The sequence below is a fragment of the Musa acuminata genome, chromosome BXJ1-9 (assembly GCF_036884655.1).
Source record: "Musa acuminata AAA Group cultivar baxijiao chromosome BXJ1-9, Cavendish_Baxijiao_AAA, whole genome shotgun sequence".
In the NCBI taxonomy this organism is placed as follows: Eukaryota; Viridiplantae; Streptophyta; class Magnoliopsida; order Zingiberales; family Musaceae; genus Musa; species Musa acuminata.
In genome coordinates, this window is record NC_088335.1 from 41,148,139 (window position 1) to 41,172,113 (window position 23,975).

Sequence of the window (23,975 nt, forward strand, 5' to 3'; positions counted from 1 at the left end):
CTCATGATTTTCTGTGAGTTTACAAATGATCATCAGGATGTGTTCATTTTGGTTCTTGTTTCCTATTTAATGTTGCACATTTTCTTCAGCGTTGATGCTCGCTCTAGATTTTTCCGTCGTCAACGTGCAGCTCCTAAAGAGTACATTTTAGTGCCTTATCCAGTCCAAGCTGTGGCGATTTTTCCCTTTTGTTTGTCTGTTCTTGCCTATTACTTCCATTTCTTGAGCAATTTATAAAAAAAAAAGAAAGAAAAAACCCTCAGGTTTTTATCATATGATGCACTCGATTTTTTATCCAAGAATATTTTTTTAATCAAAATATTTTAAATAAATAATGATTAATTCTTGATTAGGCTTGATTCAATTATTTTTAAATGAATCGATTATCTTGAGATGAACCGGATCAGATGGATTAATTAAATCTTTATTATTTAGTTAATTTAATTAAAACCTAGATTACTTATTAATATTTTAAAATTATCCTTACCTTCTCCACCTTAACTCCATCTCTTTCTCAGTTTTCTCCTACTCCTCTCTCCCTTTAACCTCCCTCACCATTATTTTATTTCCTTCTACTCCATTGCTCCTTCCCTTCCTTTCTCATCCAACACCTTCACCTCATAGTTTTTCTAGAAAACCCATTACACTCAATGTACACTTGAGCTATACTTGAATTGCATTAAATATAAATATAAATATAAATATAAATATATATATATATATATATTAAAAAATATTATTATTTATATAAAAAAAAATCTTAAATTTATCATAAAACTAAAAAAATTGAGTTATCATTAAAAAATATATTAGTTTTTATATAAAATTTTCCTAAATTCATCCAAAAATAAAAACTTAAGTTATCCTTAAAAAAATATTAATTTTTATGTAAAATTATCTAAAAATACTATTTCACTTGAATTACATTCGTGTTATATTTGAATTACACTTATTCACAAAATATGTTAAAAGATATATTAATTTTTAGATAAATTCATCATAAAACTAATCACAAAATCTTATCTTTCCTATTTTATATTTTCGATATCGACTAACTTATTTTTCAAATTAATATTTTTTATTTTAAGATATTTTTAGATAATTAATTATTAAAACTTTGAGAATTATACTAGAATATGATTTTAACAAAAAAATAATATTTTTATATTTTATGATTATTTTAGAATAAATTTATATAAAAATAATATATTTTTAATAAATTCTATAAATAAGTGTAACTCGATTGTAACATATTTTTAAACCCGAATCGACCCTATTCCAAACTGAACCAACCCACGAATCACGAATCTATCAAACTTGAAACAGCCCAATTAAGGATATTATCAAATTTTGTTTTAAAAAAATATCTCATCAATTGTGACGATTCCATCCGATCAAAACCCAGGAGCATTTTTTCAATAAACTACCCTGTCATCTTCAACATCATGTCACTGCAACTGCAAACCCTGTGTGTCCCAAACAGAGCACATGCTAAACTCCACATCAGTGACCTGATCCATAAAGCTTCTTTGCAATTTTTTTTCCTTTATGGTCAACAAATTTTGATCCCATTGTATAAACTCGAGCACCATCTATGATATGTTAGTTAGGTTGTAAAACGAAACTTCAAGGTTTAAACCAACTGAAGTATGATGATCAGGATTTAGCCAAGCTTGTGTTGGTGATCACGATGGGAGGCCTAAACCCTCCCTCCCTCCCTCCTTCAACCTATAGCAGCATTTCTGAGATGAGACAACTGATGCAGCTGCTGCAAATCTCCAAATGAAGACAAATATTGGATTATTCTGTAGAGTCATCAGACGCAAACAGCTTGCTATCTCAGTCTAATATTCTCATGCAATTCAAAATTAAGTAAAGAAAGGATACATATGATCATGGATTAAGAGAAAAATTAAATCGTACGAAAATAATAGATATGCCTTTAAAAGTTTTCCATGTCACTTATTCATAGCTTCCACCATCTTCATCTATAAGCAATGTTTCAAATGGAAGAAGTGGGGTGGAGGAAAAGGAAACATAGAAAGCCCCATTTGATGGGATTGTCAAAATTTTGAACCTTATGATTGAGGGTTTCAGGTCTGCATCAAAATACCTGCATTGATAACACAATTATGCAATCACCCATGGAGGATAAATAGTTCTCCATCGAACAAGCTTAGATTTTAGAATTGCGTGTGTAATCGATGCAGGTCTGACAGCTGCAATCTGAGAAACGGCAGTTCTCACATCCGAAACATACGCATGTGGTGCATCCTCTACAGGATGGAGAACGGGAACATCCCCTGAGGACCTTACGGCTTGCTCGCTCCTCTTCGTCATCGCAGGTGGCTCTGATGCATGGGATAAAAAGGTAACAAGCTATCAAAAGAATTCTCAATAGATTAAAAATTGCAAATAGATAACATCATTACATCAGACATTCATAATATATGGGGAATCTAACTTAAATACACAAGATAAGAATAAAATATGTACCAGGTTGATTCGAGCTAATTCTGACTAAATTCTAACTTGGAAGTCCGAGAAATCGGCCAAAATCAGGTTGGCCTTGAATATTCAATTTAGATCTCTTGTATCATATCAGAATTGGGTGATATGGCAAACTATTTATTCCAAATTGTAGTGGCTTAACCCAATTTTGTTTGATACTAAGCGAATACAAAAGTTATAAACCAAAAGTTGTTTACTGCATGATGACCCACCAATTTTCATGCTACAGAAGTTTTCAAGAAAAATAGAAATGTAACTGAGGCGACTCAATCTTCCCATCGTATATGACCCTCTAGGAAAAGGACACCTAAATAACAGTTAATGAAAAGGAATACACCATTGTAAAACCCTATGGAAAGACCTGAATTTATCAGTGATAAAAGGAGTGAAAAAGAGAATGTAAATTTTAACAGTACAAGCAACATTAAACTAGAGAAAAAGGAAATGATAAGGTTGACCTCAAATTGCAAAGTACAAAGTCAATGCTTACAGTTAATACTCCCATAGGTCCTCTAGAATTGCTATGAACAAAGGCAGTCATCTCAAGTACGAGGAAATGGTAGTTAAAATGGTATGTCTAAGCCTTCTCTACTTGATTAATTAATAGTGCCATAAAATTGCAATGCTTTATGCATCAAGAGCATCCTCATGAAACATTTTATGACCACATGAACTTGCAAGAAACAAAGATGCATTAAAGTTCCACTGCAACCATATTTACTTTAGTAATTTATAACCTTAAGTTAGTTACTGAAAGCCTCCCAATTAATTTTCCCGTGATCCATGTTTTTAGCACATGAAACAGCAAGGGAATATTGAGTAAATGAAGAGTAGCATGCACAAAGATCAACTATTTGGCTGTGACATCTATTCTCAGTCAAATGTATCTCTTTCAATTAGTTGACCTCCAAATGTCTTATCAAGCACATAGTAATAAAACTGATATTATCAATATAACATCCTAATTAGTCTCACATCGGAAGTGAACAAGATTAAGACTAATTTTTCAGGGTCTGATGGGAGTTATTAATTTCAAGTTGAGCATTTTAATTAGTGGTTTGAGCCAAAAGAAGTTGACAAGACAGTTATCTCATCAGACCGGGTCATGACAATTGGTATCAGGGTTGATTTAGTACTGGAGCATGGTGAGGTTGCTCAAGTAGGATAAGACTATCTGCGGATGGAGTCAGAGGACTCATCACCAGTGATTAAAAGAGGCGCTCGGGCGCTCGCTTAGGTGCTCGGGCGAGGCGAGGCGAGGCCCGAGCGCCTTGCTAATGTCCCAGGCGGTGCGCTTCAAACAAGCGCCGCCTGTGCGCTCGCCCGAGCCCAGGCGCTGGGTGCTTCGGGCGAGCACCTAGGTAAACCAAGTGACCGAACTAGGATTTTAGGTCTGGTTCGGTCCTGGTTCGATTGTTAGTTGGTTCAATCAAACCAACTAAACCAATATAACCCTAACCCGCTGCCGCTGTCGCTCCCGATCTCGCTGCTCGTCGCTCCTGCTCCCGCTGCCGCTGTTCGTCGCTGTCGCTGCTCGCACCTCCCGCGAGCCCTCCCGCGAGCCTTCCGGCTGCTCGTGACTCCCGCGAGCCCTCTCGCTGCTCACGACTCCCGCGAGCCCTCCCGCTGCTCGCGCCTCCCACGAGCCTTCCCGCTGCTCGCGAGCCCTCCCGCTGTTCGCGCCTCCCGCTCCGTTTCCCTTCCCCGCTGCCGCTGCCGCTGCCACTGCCGTCGCTCGTTGTTGCTGCTGCCGTCGCTCGCCGTTGCCGCCGCTCGCCGCTGCTTCCTCGTTTCTTCGTCAGGCTCAGTATACAGTATACTCTTAATATTAAGTTTATTTGAATTTTGAAATGATTAATTTTCAATACTGTTAATAGATTAATAATATATTATTTTGATTTTAATGTTGTTAATTATATTATATATTTTTATATTTTAGCGCCTCGCTTTGCTCGGGCGAGCGCCTAGCGTCTCGGGCGTTTTTGGACCTTGGCGCCTAGTGCTTTTTAAATCATTGCTCATCACGATATGGAGCCACCATTAGACTATACCTTACATGCACAATGATAGGGTTTGATAGGGGCTATGCTGGGTTTTAATGAGAACGTCAAAGCTCTTAAGTAGGAGAGTTTGTAACACCTCAATTAGTCCCACATCGGAACTGGGTACAACTAAAATTGATTTATAAGGGTCTGATGTGAGTACTATTATTAACTTTAACTTATAAGTTGACATGATTATCCTATAAGTGGAGTCATGACAATCAATATGTAATTAAATTGAAGATATACTATCCCTACGAAGTAAAGAAGACTAAGAATTTTTACTAAACATGTTATGATATGTTGAAAATGAACAAAACAGACACCTAGAGATTAATATTTTATTTTTGGGAAGTATGGACAACATTACTTAATGAGAAACATGGGTCTTGAAAGGAAATCATAATTCAACACAAACATTACATTGGATGATGCAGCAAAGTTGAAAAATAGCACTCAATATGATAGGCTATGATAATCTAATCCTTTTCTCACCTACATGCTACACAATTTAAGGGAATCATTGCCTTCTACACACTTAGAACCTAATACTAAGTACTGATATGAGTTGTATAGCAATCATCAAGTGTAAAATGCATAGCAAGACTGTTTATCTAAGTCTACCATATAAATAACATGTTCCATGAACCAATATCAGCAAGTTATTTTACCTATCTACTAAATTGTTGACAATCAATATCAAGAAAGCATTGCACATCAACCAATTAAAGCTCAACAGATAAGTATGACCACATGGATAAATAAGGGAATTTACTTGTCCTGGCATGCCTATATGCTAGCGAGCACCTCGCACAACAATTGCCGTTGGGTATTTGACATTAGCATCTTAATCAAGTTTTAAAAAGCAATTAGGTGCAGAAAACAAATCAAAAGGACTTACTAGCTTGTTGATGGTCATGAGACCAATAGTTATGCATGAAAATGCTTTAATCATCATTCGAACAGTTTTCCTAGATGCTTTTTTGTTTCAAAGACAACAAAAGAAAATCCATTCTACCACAATAATTTAAGTACCAATTATTAAATAAGTTTTCAGAAGAGCAAGAGAATTTGTTCACTTGATCCAAAGAATTGGTGAAGAAAAAAGTTAAAAGAAAATAATGGAGATCAGAGTATTGTCAATTCTATATTTCCAGTAAGAGATTAAGAAGCATATATAAAACTATTTCGTGAGATAGAAAGACAATGAAATAAGTCACAAAGAGTGAGACAGAAAGTAGTTCAGCTTGGTTTATCAAGAACATTGAGCTTTTAAGTGAGATGAAATTGCATGTGCAAAAGCAGTCATATCATCTCTCATGTATCCCACAGAATGTCTATCAATCATGCAAAACTTGCAAAAGGAGCAGGATAAGTACTAAGAAATTTGCTTTTAAAAAGGCTACTAACACAATCTGTTTAACATTCAAAAGCTCACTAGGCATTGGTTAACAGAATCTTTCTCTTCCATAGCAGACCAAGAAATCAAAATTGTCAGAAAGGCAGTAGCCATATGCAAAAAAGGAGAATTTCACCTGTCAAACGTCAAGTTAGAACATTCCCAATTTGGATTCCTCACAGCATCATGATAATTGCGATATTCATCTTTAGTACGTAAGCGAAATCTACGCTCTTTGTTACATCTTTTACAGCAGACAAATTCATCACGGTGAAATGGCCGTCCATTGGGACCTTTATGAGAGCCATTAGCAGCCTTTGATGCCTGGTTGTAGTACTTAAGCAGCACAGTCTTTGAAAGTGGAACCTTGTCTCCTTTGATAATGATCCACACATTGTTTTTCCATTTTCTTGCAGTCTCCCGCCCAGAATGCTTCTCAAACGCAGCTGGTGTCAACTTATCTGATTATAATTATGAACAGTCAGCAAACAGGTACATGGTATACAAAGTTGATATTGGAGATTAAATACATTATATATCAGAACTAGAAGCCTCAGATGCATAAACTTTCGATTCCTGACATTTTCCATGATGCTTACAAGTTACAACTAATATTTATAAAAGCTATATCTTACTTAACATCAGCATGGTAGATTCTATTATATATAATTATACAATTATCCAATAAGGAAATCCTTAGGCAATCATAGGCATTCTCCATGTAAGAAACAAGAGGAGAAATCCAAAGACAGATTCACAGATCATGGCTGAGGAGAAGTCCATTGCATCATTCAGATAATTAGAAGCAGAACTGTAACGATACATCTGTACAAGATATGCATGTTTCAGCAATAATTACTAATTTCAAGAATTCCATCTTTTGAGGAAGTATGGACTCTCTCATTCTATTCTTGTTCTCTAAGAGCCTTAACACATTGATAGCCTCCCATCTAGCGTGGCTTTTATGCATAACCAGATTGTTTCACCTGAACTAACAGTACTTAATCAGGAAATTTTGAAAAAGATAAAAGGGAAATAAAATAAATTTCTCCTGTTTAGCTAGCAAAGTAGTGTACAGCTATTTCATGTAGTGGTGAAATGTATCCATCTAAATCCATTTCCGTGTCCGGAGGAACCTGACATGGTTACACAAGATCTAGTCATCAATCATCACATATTCATATACAAAATCTTCTGGACATAGATATGGATATGAGTTGAGTTCCAAACAATCTGAATATCTGACTATCTAAATATACTAAAAGTTCCAAATTTACATATAATAAATTAAGAAAATATGCTACTTGATATATATATATATATATATATATATATATATATATATATATATATATATATATTTTTTTTTTTTCTCATGCTTCTATAATTTTTCACCTTTAATTAATTTCTTAATTTCTTAATTACTTGTTTCACATTATTCTAGGTATGGTTCGAACTTTTGGTATCGGTATCCGTATGTCCAGCTAGGGACCGGTATGGATCTGACACAAATCAGCATAAGAAGACATGGTATATCCACATATTGGTCAACACTGAGAAGATGAGAGGAGGAGGAGCTGAGGTATCAGACAGATGATAACCCTGAAACCCACATAGACTGAGTGAAAAAAAATATAGTCTGCATGCTGATTCAATATTTGACAGTTAAATACCGCTCAGTACATACCAGTCCAGAAGTGATTTTGAACTATGATTCTAGATCTGGTATTCCCAACTACATCTGCCTCAGATTCTATTTGAATTGTATTTGTCATACATCCAGTTCATACTCATATCAAGTTTAAACAAAGTTGGTTGTAGAATTTAGTATCCTCTTGATACCTAAAACTATCCAATCTCTTCTAGATCCATTTTCACCCCTGACTTAGTGTTTGATACATGCAAATATTGGCATATTAAGATCTTTAGTTACATTGATGGTTCTTTTGTGACATTTCAATTATACTGTTAAAAAGGAATCAAAGCAAACTTGTAAGTAAACCAACACCTTCACACGAATAACTTACAGATATCTAATTTCTCTACTAACGTAAAAGAATTATGCAGAAACATTTCAAAATATCAAAATCAAGAACTAAACTAATTGAAAGACCACCAAAGACCAGGAAGATGAAAATCTCATGAAGGCAAGTATATAGCAAACAAGGTACAAAATTCAGATCAAATTAACTTATAATTCCAGATCTGATAATTATTCCTTACAATGCTGCTGCAAGAAATGGTTGCAAAGGCCTTGAGATATAGACACTTCTTGGAGAAGATGTTTTGCTTGCCTTGTGAAGATGGCGACAATGACAATATTCAATGGCTGACATCACCAACAAAACAAAAGGGAGCTAGTACATAAATTATACTAATCCCACTAAAGTTTATGATATCAGATCGTCAAAATAAATTTTTTAAAGAACAGAGGTCGATACCCGTCATTAATTCAAGCTTCTTATAATAGCAAGACCAAACGGTTCGAAGTAGGATGCAACAATTCAGCTACTATTCCAAGAAAAGCATTGATGAACATTAGCTCAAACTAACCAAACTAGTTCAACTTTAACATTCAGCAGAAGATAATGCAACCAAAAAAACACATAAAGAGGATCCTCTAGAGAAACAGATTAAACAAAAGACACTATCAGTGATCATTCAGGTGAGCACTCGATATATATTTATCATCAAGCATGAGAAACCAACATTTTTGAACATAGAAGCATAACTCCAAAAATGAAAACAAGGAGGAGCAACATAAGACCAGCAATCACAGGACACAATGATGTAATTCTGGATAAAATAGATCTGAAAAATCACAAACAAACAGGAAATCTAAAATAGCCACAAAGGAGACGTGCCAAGTACTAAAGGGACAGTTTGACTTGCATGCAAATGTGGATAAGTCTAGATGAACGAGACAAGGGACAACTTGCATGTAACAAAGAACTAACTATTTCAATGATGAGGACATGATAATCTGATTGTAAGACAACAAGCATAGTCCTGAATCAAACAGGTGCTATGAAGACCAGATCCTCCTTTTTCCAAGAAAGCCGAACATCAAGAACATGAAATCACCACCATTATCTTAGTCGTCATGACAACATTTACGAGGCATCCAGACCGATCAAGAGTCGTTGCATCAAACGATCCGACTCACCTTCCTCACAGCCCGGCGTGCATTCACAGCTGATCTGGAGATCACCGGAGGCGAAAACCCTAAGCCGCCCGACAGCGTCGCCATACCGGTGGCTCGTGCACCCGCACATCACCTCAACAAAGTCGGCGCCTTTCTTCAACTCGGTCATCCCGATCAGCTCCTCGTCTGCAAACAAAAAGGCGGCATCTTTTCCCTGACCACCGGCCATCTCGCTCTCTCTGTCGGGGAACCTCACCAAAACCTCGTAAAGATAACTCTTTTAAGCGCCAAAACCGTGAGAAGAAGCTGAGATAAGAACCAAGATGGCCTTCAGGCGCTTTGAGACATACGAAACAAAACGAAAAGAATTACCCAAATGCAATCAATAAAAGGAGAACAAAAAGACGACTTTTAGAGGATATACAGGGGAAATCTAGGATTCTAAGAGGAGTCGACGTCGAGAAGTCAAAGGAGACGCACTAGTGACCTGTAAACCTCGTCGGAAGCAGTGGCTCACAGAAAAAGAGGCACAAAGAGTACCAAAGGCGTCACCTTTCCGACCGGAGAGTTACTGCGGCACGGCAACACGCGAGACCCTGCAAGGAACCATCGAAAGCAACAACGTCTCACATGCTCCTCCCCTGATAAACCGATGGGAAAAGGGATACGGCTCTCGCACCTCTCCTCTCAGAACAATATAGGCACATAGCTTTCCTATCGAAGGCTAAAAATCCTCTCTCTCGTCTCCGTGAACTGCTCCTCAATCCGCAGAGCCAATCCCACCATCATCTCCTTCAAAGCCTACCCAGAAAGCGATAAATCTGGAGGAGATTGAACGCGCGAGAGAGAATCGTTTCATAACAAAGAGGACCGGAGCAGGAGGCGGAGGGACACTTTGGGAATACCGCAAGCGGCCTAATGTGAGCTGGCATCGGCATCAGTAAGCAGCAGCGCTCTGTCACTCGTGCATGACATGACATGAACAATAATATTATATATATATATGTATATATATATATATATATATATATATATATATATATATATATATATATATATATATCACATTTCATCACACATTCACAAGCGTTTGTTGTTGTACAGAAAGAACAAAGATTGAAGAAAGAAAGAAGAGGGAAATGAAATCGAAAGTAAAGCAGCTGAACAAAAAGGGTGTACTTGTTTCTCCCTCCAATTGCCTGCGGTATGTTGCTGATGCCTTTGTCCAGGTATCGTACTTGGATTTTGAGCCACAGCAGAAGAGGTTGGCTTTATTCCTTTCAAGTGCATCCCATGGCCTATTGGTGCAGCAGCAGCTCATGTTACCCCTCTCCCCCTCTGATGGTCCAAACTCTTCATCCTGTTCATCCTTTCAGTGCTGAACACTTTCCATGAACACCAATCAAAGAGGATACATATGTTTTATTTGGAACAAAGCTTCTCCTTTTTCATACAGACATCACAACACTTGGTGGAACAGTATCGTAGATTCTCTTGAAGAAAAGGTATGGTGCTAAAATGAAATGGCAACAATCATCATGAGGACACTTTCAAACTCAGCTCTGCAAAACTAGAGTGCTTGATTTCTCAATGCATGCCTTCCATGAAATGCCTTCCTTACTTCATGTAGTTCCTACTGGCCACAACTTCTCAAAGCTCACTTCTCCACTTGTCATTTCCTTACAAAGATCAACTCCTTGTTCAAAGAGCATACAGTGCTTCAATTGGTAGGATTCCCTACATCATGCACGCATGCATTGAAATCTGAACAATTAATTAGCTTACAGGTTTCTCAACTTAGCCTACTTACCCATGTGGACCAGCCAATGTTATTGCAACCCACCAAAGTTGAACCAGAAGGTGAAGACAAGTTAGAAAAACATAGTATGCGACCACAACCCAGAAGAGTGAATGTGAGATTTTGATTGACACTTGAATTAGCAGACTAATATGGCCGGGAAGTACCAAGAACGGAACATGAAGACAGTAGTACTGTTGTCCGTACTACTGATGGAGTTCATTGCATTACGCACCAAGTTGCAAGAGTAAAATAAGTAACTGCATGCAACTGTAGGCTACATTTCAGTAAGTGGCCAGCACTACAAGCTCTTAACATTCCCAAAAATGCTTTCTTGCATGCATGTCGTTGAGAGAAAGGACGATGCAACTTTTAACATTGCCATGGCGAACAAATAGAGGTTCTTGTTGGGGACAGAAATCTCCACGTCCAAAAGACAAGTACTCTTCTTTAGACAAAGGAAGAAACAATGCAATGGAACCTCCGACTTGCCATGTGAATGCCATCTCGGCGAACATGTCGAGTGAGCGAGGACATGAATCAATAGTATGATATACTTGTCAAACGCAGAGAGAAAAAGAGAAGCCTTATGAATCAATGTCATGATATAGAAATTATACTGTGGATATCCCTGCCAAATCATTCAATGGCATACATATCCCTCATAAACTTAACGTTTGGCTTATATCCAGAACTCAAATATGTTAGGGACATGCAAGAATGAAAGTTGAGCAGGTGCTGCAGAGAACGAGTGAATTGAGAGGTATGATTAGAGAACATCCTAAATGTATCAGCAATACACAGCAATCAATAGCTTCTCCTACATACAGCAAGCTGGCATGCACATTTCTCTTGTTCTTGCAATCGATGGCGAGGGAGATTTAGGAGCCTGGCACGAACTTGGTGGCATAAACCCAGGCATTGTTTGTGACAGGGTTGTCGAGGTGATCCAAGAGGTTCTCCAGCGGCCCCTTACCTGTCACGATCGCCTGCACGAAGAACCCAAACATGGAGAACATCGCCAGCCTCCCGTTCTTGATCTCCTTCACCTTGAGCTCGGCGAAGGTGACGGGGTCGTCGGCGAGGCCGAGGGGATCGAAGTAGGTGCCGCCGGGGTACAGGTCGTTGCCCTCCCCGACTCCGGCGAGTCCGTTGATGCGGAAACCCTCCACCAAGCCCATGAGCACGACCTGGAACCCCAGCACTGCCAGTATGCTCTGGGCGTGAACGAGGTTGGGGTTGCCGAGGTAGTCGAGCCCGCCTTCCGAGAAGATCTGTGCCCCTGCTTTGAACCACACGGGCTCCTTGAAGTCCACCTTCAGCCACTTCTCCAGGACCTCCGGGGTGATGCAGCCCAGCGCCCCCAGCATCGCCCACCTGCCATGGATCACCTGAACCCACACCATGAGGAAGGTAAGTGAGATGAGAACTAATCGCCGCTTAACTGCAGTCACATCAGTAGAGCAGTTGGTGGTACCTCCAGAGCTCTGTTCCTCGCAAAGGCTTCGGGGTCGGCGGAGAGCCCGGCAGTGTCCCAGCCGTAGTCGCCGGGGAACTCGCCCGTGAGGTAGGACGGCGTCTGAGCTGAGAAGGGTCCCAAGTACTTGACGCGGTCTGGTCCGTACCACAGTTCATTCCCCTGGTGTGGATTTGCGCACCACAACAAAACACAGTAAGAAGATTCCTACTATTCTGCTTGAGGAAAGCAAAAGCACGCTCGCTTACCATGGTGATCCTTCCTCTTCCCATGGCGACGACATCCCTGAGAGGGTTGGCGCTTGTTGAAGTTCGGGTTTGGCCGAGGAACCGGGTCGGAGTAACAACAGTGGAGGACGCCATGTCTGCTACTGGTAGAGCTCAAGAGCCGAGAGATGGATGGAAAGGAATGGATGCCAAGGAGGGTATGTAAGGGACGGAAAGAGAAAGGAGTGGTGAGCAGTTCCGACAGAAGTGTGAGGTGGAGATTTCAGGATTTTGTTCGGACCAATAAAAGATCTCACAAGGATTCGAAGCCTATCCACAGCTCATATCACGAAATCCAAGTGTTATCTTCTGGCCATCATAACCAGTCGTCACAGATTTCTCTCTCTTATTTATGTGTTGGGCCGGTCTTAATTGATGTTGGCTTGACTCCTGCTTCGAATCTTCGAAGAATCTCTGCAAAAGATTCCCCTAGGAATCTTGGATCCCCAATGCTTATTTGGTTCGAAAGATTGGTGCTTGCAGTAGTCATGCATGATATTAAAGTATAGTCGACACTTAAAAGTCAATCATGATATTAAAGTGGATGAGAGAATAAGAACACTTGCAATTGTGTTTCGTGTTCATCAAGTCAACAACAGAATCAATCATTCAGCTGCAATAAGGCAACGGGAGACAACATGATCCATGTACAGATACTGAGCTGCATCATAATCTATATAGCATCACCAGCCCTTGCCTTTGAACCAGAGCCAATAAAGGGCCACCCCAGAGAATATACCAGCTAAAAGAAAGAACACAAGCAAGTTTCCCAAGGCATTTTGCTCTGGTCCAGACAAAGAAACTTACTGTGATTATATTTGGTCATTCCTAACAGATGCTGAAACTATATTGTCAAATCTTGAAAGCAAAAGAGAAACTGGAAGACACAAATCTCAGGTTCACCACCCTTGGATCCTTTCGGTGCTTCAGTAAGAATACAAACCGTAAAATAACCAATGGTCAATCCTAACAGAGATGTCATCATAATCATCCAACCTTGATCTCCATACTTTGCAGTGAAATAGAAGGATGGAATGAGTTAAAAGAATTGCCGGAGTCCTTTCCTTGATGTTATCTTGATGTATTCTACAAGAGGCACATATCTCCCAAGAAGTTCGAACACATTAGACACTGCAATCAGAACCGAGCGTACCTGAATGACAGTTCTCAACAGTTACGGTGTCTGTATATGCTATTCCGAAGGTTAAACTTCTTTTGTATGAATGATGTTACGAGTTGGTACTAGAAATCATGATCCGATAAAAAAAAAAAAATTTATATACGAACAAATACAAGTATAATGGAATTAAATAGAAATCATAAACAAATAGGATAATTTATATAAAAAACTCCTCTAATGAAAAACTCCTATAACGTGAAAAGTAAAAATTATATGACAAATTAGATAAAATCTACTATTAATAATGAATATATAAATCTCAGAGTCTTTTGCTTAAAATCCAAACAACAATCACAAGAGAATAACTGAGATATAAGAATTATGTCACCATGCACAATATCCAAAATCTCTTCGAGTAATCACAGTAAGAATCCATTATAAATCTGATCTAATGTGATAGTACTGCTTGAATGATTAAGAATAATCGTTGTCCTTGTCTTCTTCCCTTTTCTTTTCTCTTATTTTTTTACTCTTTTCTTCTCTTTTTTGAATCATGTTACTGTAATTTTTAGTCAAGTTCACAATCACTGATGCCTTCTTTTTTTCTACCATAGTTGCCACACCTATGAGTTAGGGTTTAAGTTAGAAAAAAGTGGGCTGTGGGTTACTAAAGCCTCCTCCCCCTTCAACTCATAAGAGAGACTGTCCCATGACTTCTCAATGTGAAACTATGCCAACTAACTGTTGACATATCTCCTATCTTTCTTTTAGTAAAGTCTTTGTCAATATGTTTGCTCTATTATTGTCTGTATTAATTTTCTACAGTTGCAACTACTTATATTCAAGTACATTTTGAATCTAGTGATATATGACATCTATATGCTTTTGACTTAGATTGAAAAGTTAAGTTCTTATACAAATGGATGGTGCTTTGGCTATCACAATGCACTACATAGTTTTCTTATTTCAACCTCAATTCTTATAAGAATTTATTTATCCATAATATTTCTTTGCAAATCTCTATAGCAACAATATATTTTACCTCTGTGGTGGAGAGAGCAATACACTTTTTGTTAGTATAAATTCCTTACAAGCCAATCACATAAGTAATGACACCTGTGATATGCAACGATAATATCTTTGCTTATTATCACTAGCTTTTTCTCACATATTATCTGGATGTATATTATGATATCCTTGGATCTATGTAATGGGAGTCAGATCATGATGAATGTTAGAATCGAGTTGGTACTAAAAGAGAGGGGTGAATTAGTGCAGCAATAAAAATCACGTTGAGTCAAAAATCTTGTTCGATAAAATTGTTTCGGAAAGATGTTGAACTTGAAAGCATACGGAAGCGTAGTGAAAGTAAAATAGTTTGCAATGAAGGTAAATAGTAAGAAGTAAATGCAAACCAGATTTTTATAATGGTTCGGTCGTCGTGACTTACATCCACTTTCGATTCCTCTTCCGTCGAGGTCATCGACATCCACAAACGATCTTCTTTCAACAAGCGAAGATCAATTATCCATTTACACCCCTCTTCTCCTTTTAACAGGTTTAGGAGATAATCTTTTACAAGTACTCATTCCTCCCTAAATAGAATTCTAAACTTTAGAATTATATGAGGGGATCTCTCAAGTGATTGCTACAACATTTTCTCACTTTTAAGTTCTCTGTGCTTTTATTTGTTAACCAAGGATGAGAAGGGTATTTATAGGCTTCAAATCGATTCAAACTTGGAGCCAAAACTAGTCTCATCCCAAGTCTTCTAGGTACTACTACTTATAATACTAATACTAGGCGGTATCACTACCTAGTCTGACGGTACCACTACTTAACACCCTACCACTAGGCAGTACTATCACTCAATTTGGTGGTACCACCATTTGAAGCAATCTCGGAGACTGTGTCTGGGTGGTACCACTACCCAAACTGGCGGTACCACTACTTGACATAATCTCGGAGACTATGCCACCGATGGTTCCACCAGTTGGGTCATTATTTGGGCCTTTCACTTGGCCCAACATAACCCAAACTTGGGCCCAATTGACTCCTAATTGAATTGACATAATTTCAACCTAATTACACCTAAAATCTACTTTGATCTAGATAATTATTATAAAGCTAAATTAAATATTGTACAGCATGTCATTGATTCATCGACGCCTCGTTCGATTCTTCGGTGCATTGTCCTTTCTTGCGGCTTATTAATCAATCGGCCAATTGACCTCCGCAACTCCGATTTCCTTAGCGTAATTTTTGCTTTTCTTAGCCCGAAGCATTTTGCCGATATGTCGACCAATCCTTCAGCTCGACGTCCAATCTTCTAACATGTTCCACTACAGCCCAATATGATTCTTCTTGCTTTAGTTATCTCTCCTTGATTGAAGCTTCGTACGTCACTCAAAACGTAGATAAGATCATAAACACTATTAATTAGTTTCATCATCAAAATCTAATATTCAACAATGAGATCATAATAATGAGATCGATTTGCCTTTAAACATATATCGTAAATTATCTCGATCATAGGTTACTCGAGAAGGACATTGAGATAACTGATAAACCGATATGATGTATACTCGTCCATCTGATAGAGGTGCTAAATCTTAGATTTTGATGATGAAACCAATTAATAGTGTTTATGATTGATCTACATTTTAAGTGACGTAGGAAGCTTCGATCAGGGAGAGACAATTAAAGCAAGAAGAATCATGTTGGGCCAGAGAGAAACATGTCAAAAGATTGGACGTTAAGCCAAAGGATCGGTCGACGTATCAACAGAAAGCTTTGTTAGGATCAAGAGCACTAAGAGAGGGGGGGGGTGAATTAGTGCAGCGGAAAATTTTCGACGATTAAAACTACGTTCGTACGTTGAAATCTGATTCTGACGTAAAAGTCATTTTGTGCAGATAATAACTTTGAAAGCTTATGGAAATGTATTTGAAGTAAAGTAAGGCAGGAAGTTTGCAGTTAAGATAGAAATCGAAATGTAAGTACAATCTGAAATATGATGTTCATATAATAAAATCGATTTTCGACGTAAAACCGTTTTCGAAAACTTAACTTGAAAGTGAGTTCGTAAAAGAGTGCAGCAAAAGTAAAGAGGAAATAAAGCACATATGGAGGTTTGCAGTAAGGTAAGCAGCAAGAATAAATTCAAACCAGAGAGCACCGCAATTTTAAAGTGGTTCGGTTAATCTTGACCTATATCCACTTTTGGCTTCCTCCTCCGACAAGGTCACCGATGTCCACTAGAGGCCTTCCTTCAATAAGCGAAGGCCACCCACCCTTTTATAGATTCACTCCTTTTGACGGGCTTAGGAGACAACCCTTACAAGATTTCTCTCCTCTCTTGAAAGATGAAAACTTGGAAGGAAAGAGAGAGGAGGACTTCTAGCCTTTACAACACTTTTGAGCTCTAAAAATCACAGAATAATATTGAATTTTCGGTGCCCTTTCATGCAGGAAAGGGTGGGGTATATATAGGCCCCAAACTAGTTTGAATTTAGAGCTCAAAATTGTCATCTCCCGGAATTCCAAGGTCTGGCGGTTGCACCGCCTGATAGAGCTCGGAGACTGAGCCTCTGGGTGGTGCCACTGCCTGACAGGGGCAGTTGCACCGCTTGGCAGAGCTCGGAGACTGAGCCCCTGGGTGGTGCCACCGCTTGACAGGGGCAGTTGCACCGCTTGTGTAACCGCCCAGTCTTGCTCGGAGACTAAGCCCTAGCGGTGCCATCGCCTGACTGGGGCAGTTGCACCGCTTGGCAGAGCTCGGAGACCGAGCTCAAGCGGTTCCACCGCTTGTCAAGGGCGGTTGTACCACCCAGTCTTGCTTAGAGACTGAGCCCTGGTGGTGCCACCGCTTGCCTGGGGCGGTTGCACCACTCAGCTTTCCTGGGAGACCCTCTCCTGGGCGGTGCCACCGCCTAGTAGGAATTCTGGTCTGAATGGGTTAATCCATTCGGCCTAATTTGGGTCTATCAAGGGCCCAATTGCCCCTAGATTAAGTTAATGGGATCACCTCCCATTCCTAACTTAATATATATGCTAACTACGATAATTCTTAAGGCATTTACTATAGCTTGCTCCGGTGTATCAATCACTTCTTCCGGCGAGTTTCCGGCGAACATCCGATGAACCTCCGGCGATGCTCCGACGGACTTCCGGCAAACTCCTGGACTTACGATGATCCACTTGGCGAGTTCCGACGAGCTTCTTTTGGCAAGCTCCTAGACTTCTCGGATTTGTTCCCGCAGAACCTCCGACGACCGTCTGGACTTCCGTCGAGCTCTCGAACTCCCAACGTGATTATAGTCTTGACTCCGGCTCAACTCCTGTTGCATGTCTTACTTTTATCGTAGTTAATCCTGCACACTTATCTCAACATATGGATTAGATAACAAATGACAATTGACTTCATCATTAAAATCCGAGATACAACAATCTCCCACTTTTTTATGATGACAATCAATTGATAACAGAGTTAACCTTAACTCCCCCTATCTATATGCCATACTTGAGATAAGTCATTCTTGAATTTAAGGCCTTTGAAATCAATAGACTTATTGATAAGTTAAGAACTCTTAACCTTATCAATTACTCCCATCATTATTCCTATCATGATATATCTTATTGAAAATGATGTCAAGACTTGACATCCATTCTCAAGTTTTACATTTCAAATATGAATGATTGTAGCAGTTCAACATAAGATATTAACATGTAAATTTACAATTGAAGCTTTTGATATCGTAAAGCAAACATTTCAAGTGTTTAACAATCGTAACATTTCATTACATGGTAAGATATCAACACGTAAAATTACGATGCAAGTTCTTGATAAACATGGCATAATGCAAATATGGCAATCATAGTTATCATCGATTCATATATTTTCGATGATGCAAGCAGCATGGCATAATTATAGCATCAATACTCATAGCATCAATTCATATATCTCTTCATCAACAAAAAGGAAAACGATATAAACAATTTTTAAGAATAAGTACGATTTTATTCATGCCATAACTAGGTTCTCGTTTTCCAACAGTGAGTGATAGGATACCAATTATGCAAACATCTCAAGGAAAACATGACATGGAGATAGCTTTTAATACTTCTTCCTTTTCATTTGTTATTATCATTTTGCATGAAGGAGGAAGGCTATTTATGATACCAGCTATTTATGAGTTTACTTTGAATGAAGTTAAAATCGATGAGAGATTAAATTATATTTCATTTTTACAAGGATCAAGATATGTATGTGAAACAAATCCGTGCAAGTAAAAACACTATCATCCATATTTCAAGAAGGAATTTACACGCAGGAATCATTTTATCAAATTCATTTCTAAAAAAATAATTTTCACATGATAAGTGTATGAGAGATGTTTTTGCTAGTTGATTTCATATGTCAAAAATCAATGATAAAAATCAAACTCGATATAACATATGCTTATTAAGTTCGGAAAAGGATAATGTATCGAGAAAATCCGATTGTTATGATACCACTAGTTAAGAGAATCCGAAAATAAAATTAACACTTTCATGTATTCGGACAAGACTATACTATAGATTTTCAAATACAATCTTGAAGACAAAACATGCTCATTATTATGGAAATTTTTGTATCCAAAAAACATAATTTCCAACATGTAATTTTAGGCATGTAATGACAATCAAGTGATTTGATCATTCAATCAATAAAGTCCGAAAAATGATTTTAACAAGTTTATGCATTCGGATACATTAACATTCCTAATTCTCTTCTAATGAAATCAAATTGTTCTTCCTTAAAGGTTTTGTAAAAATATCAACTAGTTGATGTTTAGTATTATGGCAATACATCAACATCATGGTAATATTATGACACATTAACATCATGGAAATGACACATCAATTTCATGGCTATATTACTTTCTCAAATCACATTTATCATGAAAACCAAGACACAAGGTTTTCAAAGTAGGCATTATAGAAACATTTAATTTCAACATGAAATCCGACAATGAGTAACGAGATTGAGCAACGTAACCCTGCATATTCTCACCAATTAATACATCAAGTAACCATATCAAAGATTAGTAGTCATCAAGGCATTGTGATCAAGGTGAGTAACATAAAGAGTTTACAACAACGTAATTGTTACAACAAGAGGTGATTGTGTCCACGTATACAAGCTTATTCAGGAGGTGGAAAATTAAAGTGCCTAAATAAAGAGTCAAATTGTCGATGAATTTGTTGCAGCTCAGATAGGATTTGATCTTGTCGATGTTCCAACCGATCTTGTCTTTGTTCAAATTGGTCCATCTGAATCCCAATGTTTTCGATAGATGATGTAAGAGCTTGCTCAAATGGATGTGTTTCCTCAAAGGGACAGATCAGAGGAGATTGAGTACCCCTAAAGACTAGTGTTTCGGGTTCTAGTTCAAGTTGAGGGGGATCGGTTCTTCTAGGCATTCTAACCCAATTGTCATTTCTATAAAAATATCTCAATCGGTGAAGTAGATTTTTATTTATTATGCTAAACCTGTCTACTTTCATCACTTCTTCATCGGATGGTATTGGAATATCGTAGGCTTTAAGTATTCTAGTGATTATACCACCATATGGAAGCATCATGTCTTTCTTAGATAATTCTATCATGTTTTGTTGGATAAGGTAACCAAAACATATGTTATGTCCTTTCATGATCCAATACATGGTTCCTAATTCCATTTGACTTACTTCATCATGATGGTATTGTTTAAGGAGAATGATGCTAGTTATGATATGATGAAGTACCTTAGTGTTTAGTGGTAGTAGATGTTCATAGCTTTTAGGAACTATCTCTAAGTTGGGATTACCGAAAATTGTTCATAAGGCTTCAACATATGTTGTCCCAACTGTTTCATTATCCCATGATCCTCTAAAATAAAAACCTTTATTTTTTACGGGAATGCCTATCATGTCGCAAATGAATCTATTCGTAATGGAGATGTGTTATCCTAGGAGATAGGTAGACACTCTTTCTTCATCTACTTGTAGATTGTTGTAAAATAATCTAACCAGTCTTGGATAGATGAGTTCACTAATTTGTAAAATTGGGAGTAGATCTAAGTTTGCAAACCATTGGATTGTTTTTAAGTCTCTTAGTTCATCTAGATCTATATGTTTTCCCTTATTGACACTTCTAAATTCGAAGGAAGAAAATTTTTCAGCATGATATTTTGAATCGAAAAGGGTAAGATCAAAGTCTTCTTCTAATCTCCTCTTCCCTTTGTCCCTAGAGGATCTTCTAGAGCCCATAACTACTGCTATTTAAGAAGATAGTAATGAACAAGAGTAAATGACTCAAAAATAGAATTTAAAAGGTTCTTAGAGAATACCTTAAGTGAGATCCTTAAGAGAAAGAGAGATTGTTGATCTTTTGCTTTGAAATAAGGAGTATTTGGGAGAAATGAAGGTGGAGAAGCTTTGTGTTAGGATCGAGAGCACTAAGAGGGGGGGGGGGGGGGGGGGGGTGAATTAGTGCAGTGAAAATCTTTTAGCGATTAAAAACGAAAGCTGCGTTCGTTCGATAAACACGATTTCGATGTAAAAGCCGATTCTAATATTACTTAAGATTGAGCGCAGTTTACGTCTAAACACAATTTACGTCTAGATGCAATTTGTGTCTAAATGCAGTTTGCGTCTAAACGCATTTTTACGTCTAAACGTAGTTTTACGTCTAAACGCAGTTTGCGTCTAAATGCAGTTTTATGTCTAAACGTAGTTTTACGTTTAAAAGTAGTTCACGTCTAAAACACAGTTTTACGTCTAAACACAGTTTGCGCAGTTTACGTCTAAAACACAGTTTTACGTCTAAACACAGTTTGCGCAGTTTACGTCAAAAACACAGTTTTACGTCTAAAGACAGTTTGCGTAGTTTACGTCAAAAAACACAGTTTTATGTCTAAACACAGTTTGCGCAGTTTACGTCAAAAACACAGTTTTACGTCTAAACACAGTTTGGGTAGTTTACGTCTAAACGCAGTTTTACGTCTAGACGCAGTTTGCGTCCAAACGTAGTTTTACGAAAAGATCTGAACTTAGAAACTCGTTCGTAAAAGCGCAGAAGACAGTTTGCAGTTATAAATAGAATCAAAACGTAAACGTAAACTACAATGTAAAGATCGTACGAAAACACCGATTTACGTCTGAATGTAGATTCGGAAAGATCAGAGTTTAGAAACTTGTTCGTGAAAGCGCAGAGAGCAGTAGCTATGAAGGAGGTTTGCAGTAATGATAAAGTGCTCAAAATAAACGCAAACCAGAGATTTAGAGTGGTTTGGTCAGTCTTGACCTACTCCACTTTTGGCTTCCTCCACCGGCGAGGTCACCGACGTCAACTAGGGGCCTTCCTTCAATAGGCGAAGGCCAACTGCCCTTTTACAGTTTCTCTCCTTTTGACAGGCTCAGGAGACAACCTTTACAGATCCTTTCTCTCCTCTCTTTACAACTCGAAACTTGAAGAACAGAAAGAGGAGAACTTTAGGACTTTACACAAATTTGAGCTCTTAGAATCACAGAAAAGATTAGGAATTCGGTGTGGATCTATATCTTTTCAGTGTTGAATGGGTGGGGTATTTATAGACCCCAACCCAATTCAAATTTGGAGCTCAAAACGATCAAATCCCGGAATTCCGGGATCAGGCGGTTGCACCTCCTGACTGGAGAGGTTGCACCGCTTGGCAGAGCTCGAAGACTGAGCCCAGGCGGTTGCACCTCTCTGTCAGGGGCGGTTGCACCGCCTGAGTCTGGCTCGGAGACTGAGCCCCAGGCGGTGCCACCCCCTGACTGAGGCGGTTGCACCTCTCCTGCCAGAGCTCGAAGACCGAGCTCAGGCGGTGCCACCTCTCTGTCAGGGAGGTTGCACCGCCCAGTCTCGCTCGGAGACTGAGCCTAGGCGGTGCCACCGCCTGCCTGGGGCGGTTGCACCTCCTGGCAAAGCTTCTCCTGGGCGGTGCCACCTCCAACCCTGGCAGTGCCACCTCTTTTGCTATTTCAGCTCACTTGGTTTGGCTCCAAACTTGGTCCAAACCAGTCCGAACTTGGGCCTAATTGGCCCCTACTTGGGTTATAGGATTAACACCTAATCCTAAGCCTAATTAATGTACTAACTATGATTTTAAAGATATTTTCTAAGCTATTACAAAGTCCGCAAGTCAAGACTTCTTCTGGCGAGCTTTCGGCAAACTTCCGGCGGTCTTCCGATGAACTCTCGGAAACCATTCTGCGGACTCCCGGCAAGCTCCTAGACTTCACGATTTGATCTTAGCGAGTTCCAACGAGCTTCTTCGGCAAGCTCCGATCTTTCTCGGCTAGTTCCGGTAGCATTTCCGATGAACCTTCGGACTTCCGTCGAACTCTCGAACTCGCAACAAATCCTTCGCGCTTGACTCCGTCACTTTGTTTCGCTTTATGTCTTCATCGTTATCATAGTTAATCCTGCACAATTAAAACAAAACTTCGATCAAGACAATTAATCCTAAGCAATTAACCAAGTTGTTCGGCATGTCATTGGTCCCTCGACGCTTCGTCTGATTCTTCGGCGCATCATCCTCTCCTGCGGCCTATTGCCCAATCGGCTAGTTGACTCCGCAACTCCGATATCCTTGGCGCAATACCCGCTCTTCTTGGCCCGATGCCCAAGTCCACGACCCGAAGCCTTCTGTCGATACGTCGACCGATCCACCATCCCGACGTCCAATCTTCTGACATGTTCCTCCGGCACAACATGATTTTCCTGCTTTAATTGTCTCATCCTGATCAAAGCATCCTGCGTCACTCAAAACGCAGATTAAATCATAAACATATATCAAGTAGTTTCATCATCAAAATACGAGATTCAACAATCTCCCCATTTTTGATGATGGCAACTACTTGATGACGGAGTTAACCTTAACTCCCAGAGTTTAAACAAACTCCCCCTATCAATATGCCATATTGATAGAATCTTGAATTCAAACTGAATTCAAGTCATTGCAATATTCATCATGAATACTTGCAACACGTCAACATGAACATATGCATAAACTTATGCATCACATGTCATGTCATCAACATACTTCTCCCCCTTTGTCATCAACAAAAAGGAGAAGTACCACAATCAAGTGTGTGTGATATTGGTTCAACTCATTGCATGAAAAACATATTATCAAGTTTTATCATCATGCAAGTTTGCTAATATC

General features: G+C 38.8%; 2 protein-coding genes across 7 annotated transcripts; both read right to left on the bottom strand.

Annotated features, from left to right (window-relative positions):
• Nucleotides 1-1,884: 1,884 nt before the first annotated feature.
• On the bottom strand, nt 1,885-10,118 carry LOC135581735 (protein ULTRAPETALA 1-like). Of its 6 annotated transcripts, none has more exons than XM_065083671.1 (5): nt 9,578-10,118; nt 9,119-9,403; nt 8,176-8,281; nt 6,089-6,413; nt 1,885-2,351 (listed from the first exon to the last, which is right to left on the bottom strand). In XM_065083671.1, the coding sequence occupies exons 2-5, from the start codon at nt 9,200-9,202 to the stop codon at nt 2,177-2,179; spliced, it is 690 nt and encodes a 229-aa protein (XP_064939743.1). In that variant the 5' UTR covers nt 9,203-9,403; nt 9,578-10,118; the 3' UTR covers nt 1,885-2,176. The 6 variants fall into 6 exon arrangements, with proteins under 6 accessions (XP_064939743.1, XP_064939740.1, XP_064939739.1 ...); XM_065083670.1 differs by lacking the exon at nt 8,176-8,281 and having other exon boundaries at nt 1,897-2,351; nt 9,650-9,693; nt 9,777-10,107; XM_065083668.1 differs by lacking the exon at nt 8,176-8,281 and having other exon boundaries at nt 1,896-2,351; nt 9,585-10,107.
• A 1,516-nt stretch (nt 10,119-11,634) lies between these two features.
• On the bottom strand, nt 11,635-12,781 carry LOC135593542 (chlorophyll a-b binding protein 13, chloroplastic). The gene is made up of 3 exons (XM_065083665.1): nt 12,621-12,781; nt 12,373-12,534; nt 11,635-12,286 (listed from the first exon to the last, which is right to left on the bottom strand). Exons 1-3 carry the CDS (start codon nt 12,732-12,734, stop codon nt 11,777-11,779), a joined length of 786 nt encoding a protein of 261 aa, XP_064939737.1. The 5' UTR covers nt 12,735-12,781; the 3' UTR covers nt 11,635-11,776.
• Nucleotides 12,782-23,975: the final 11,194 nt, after the last annotated feature.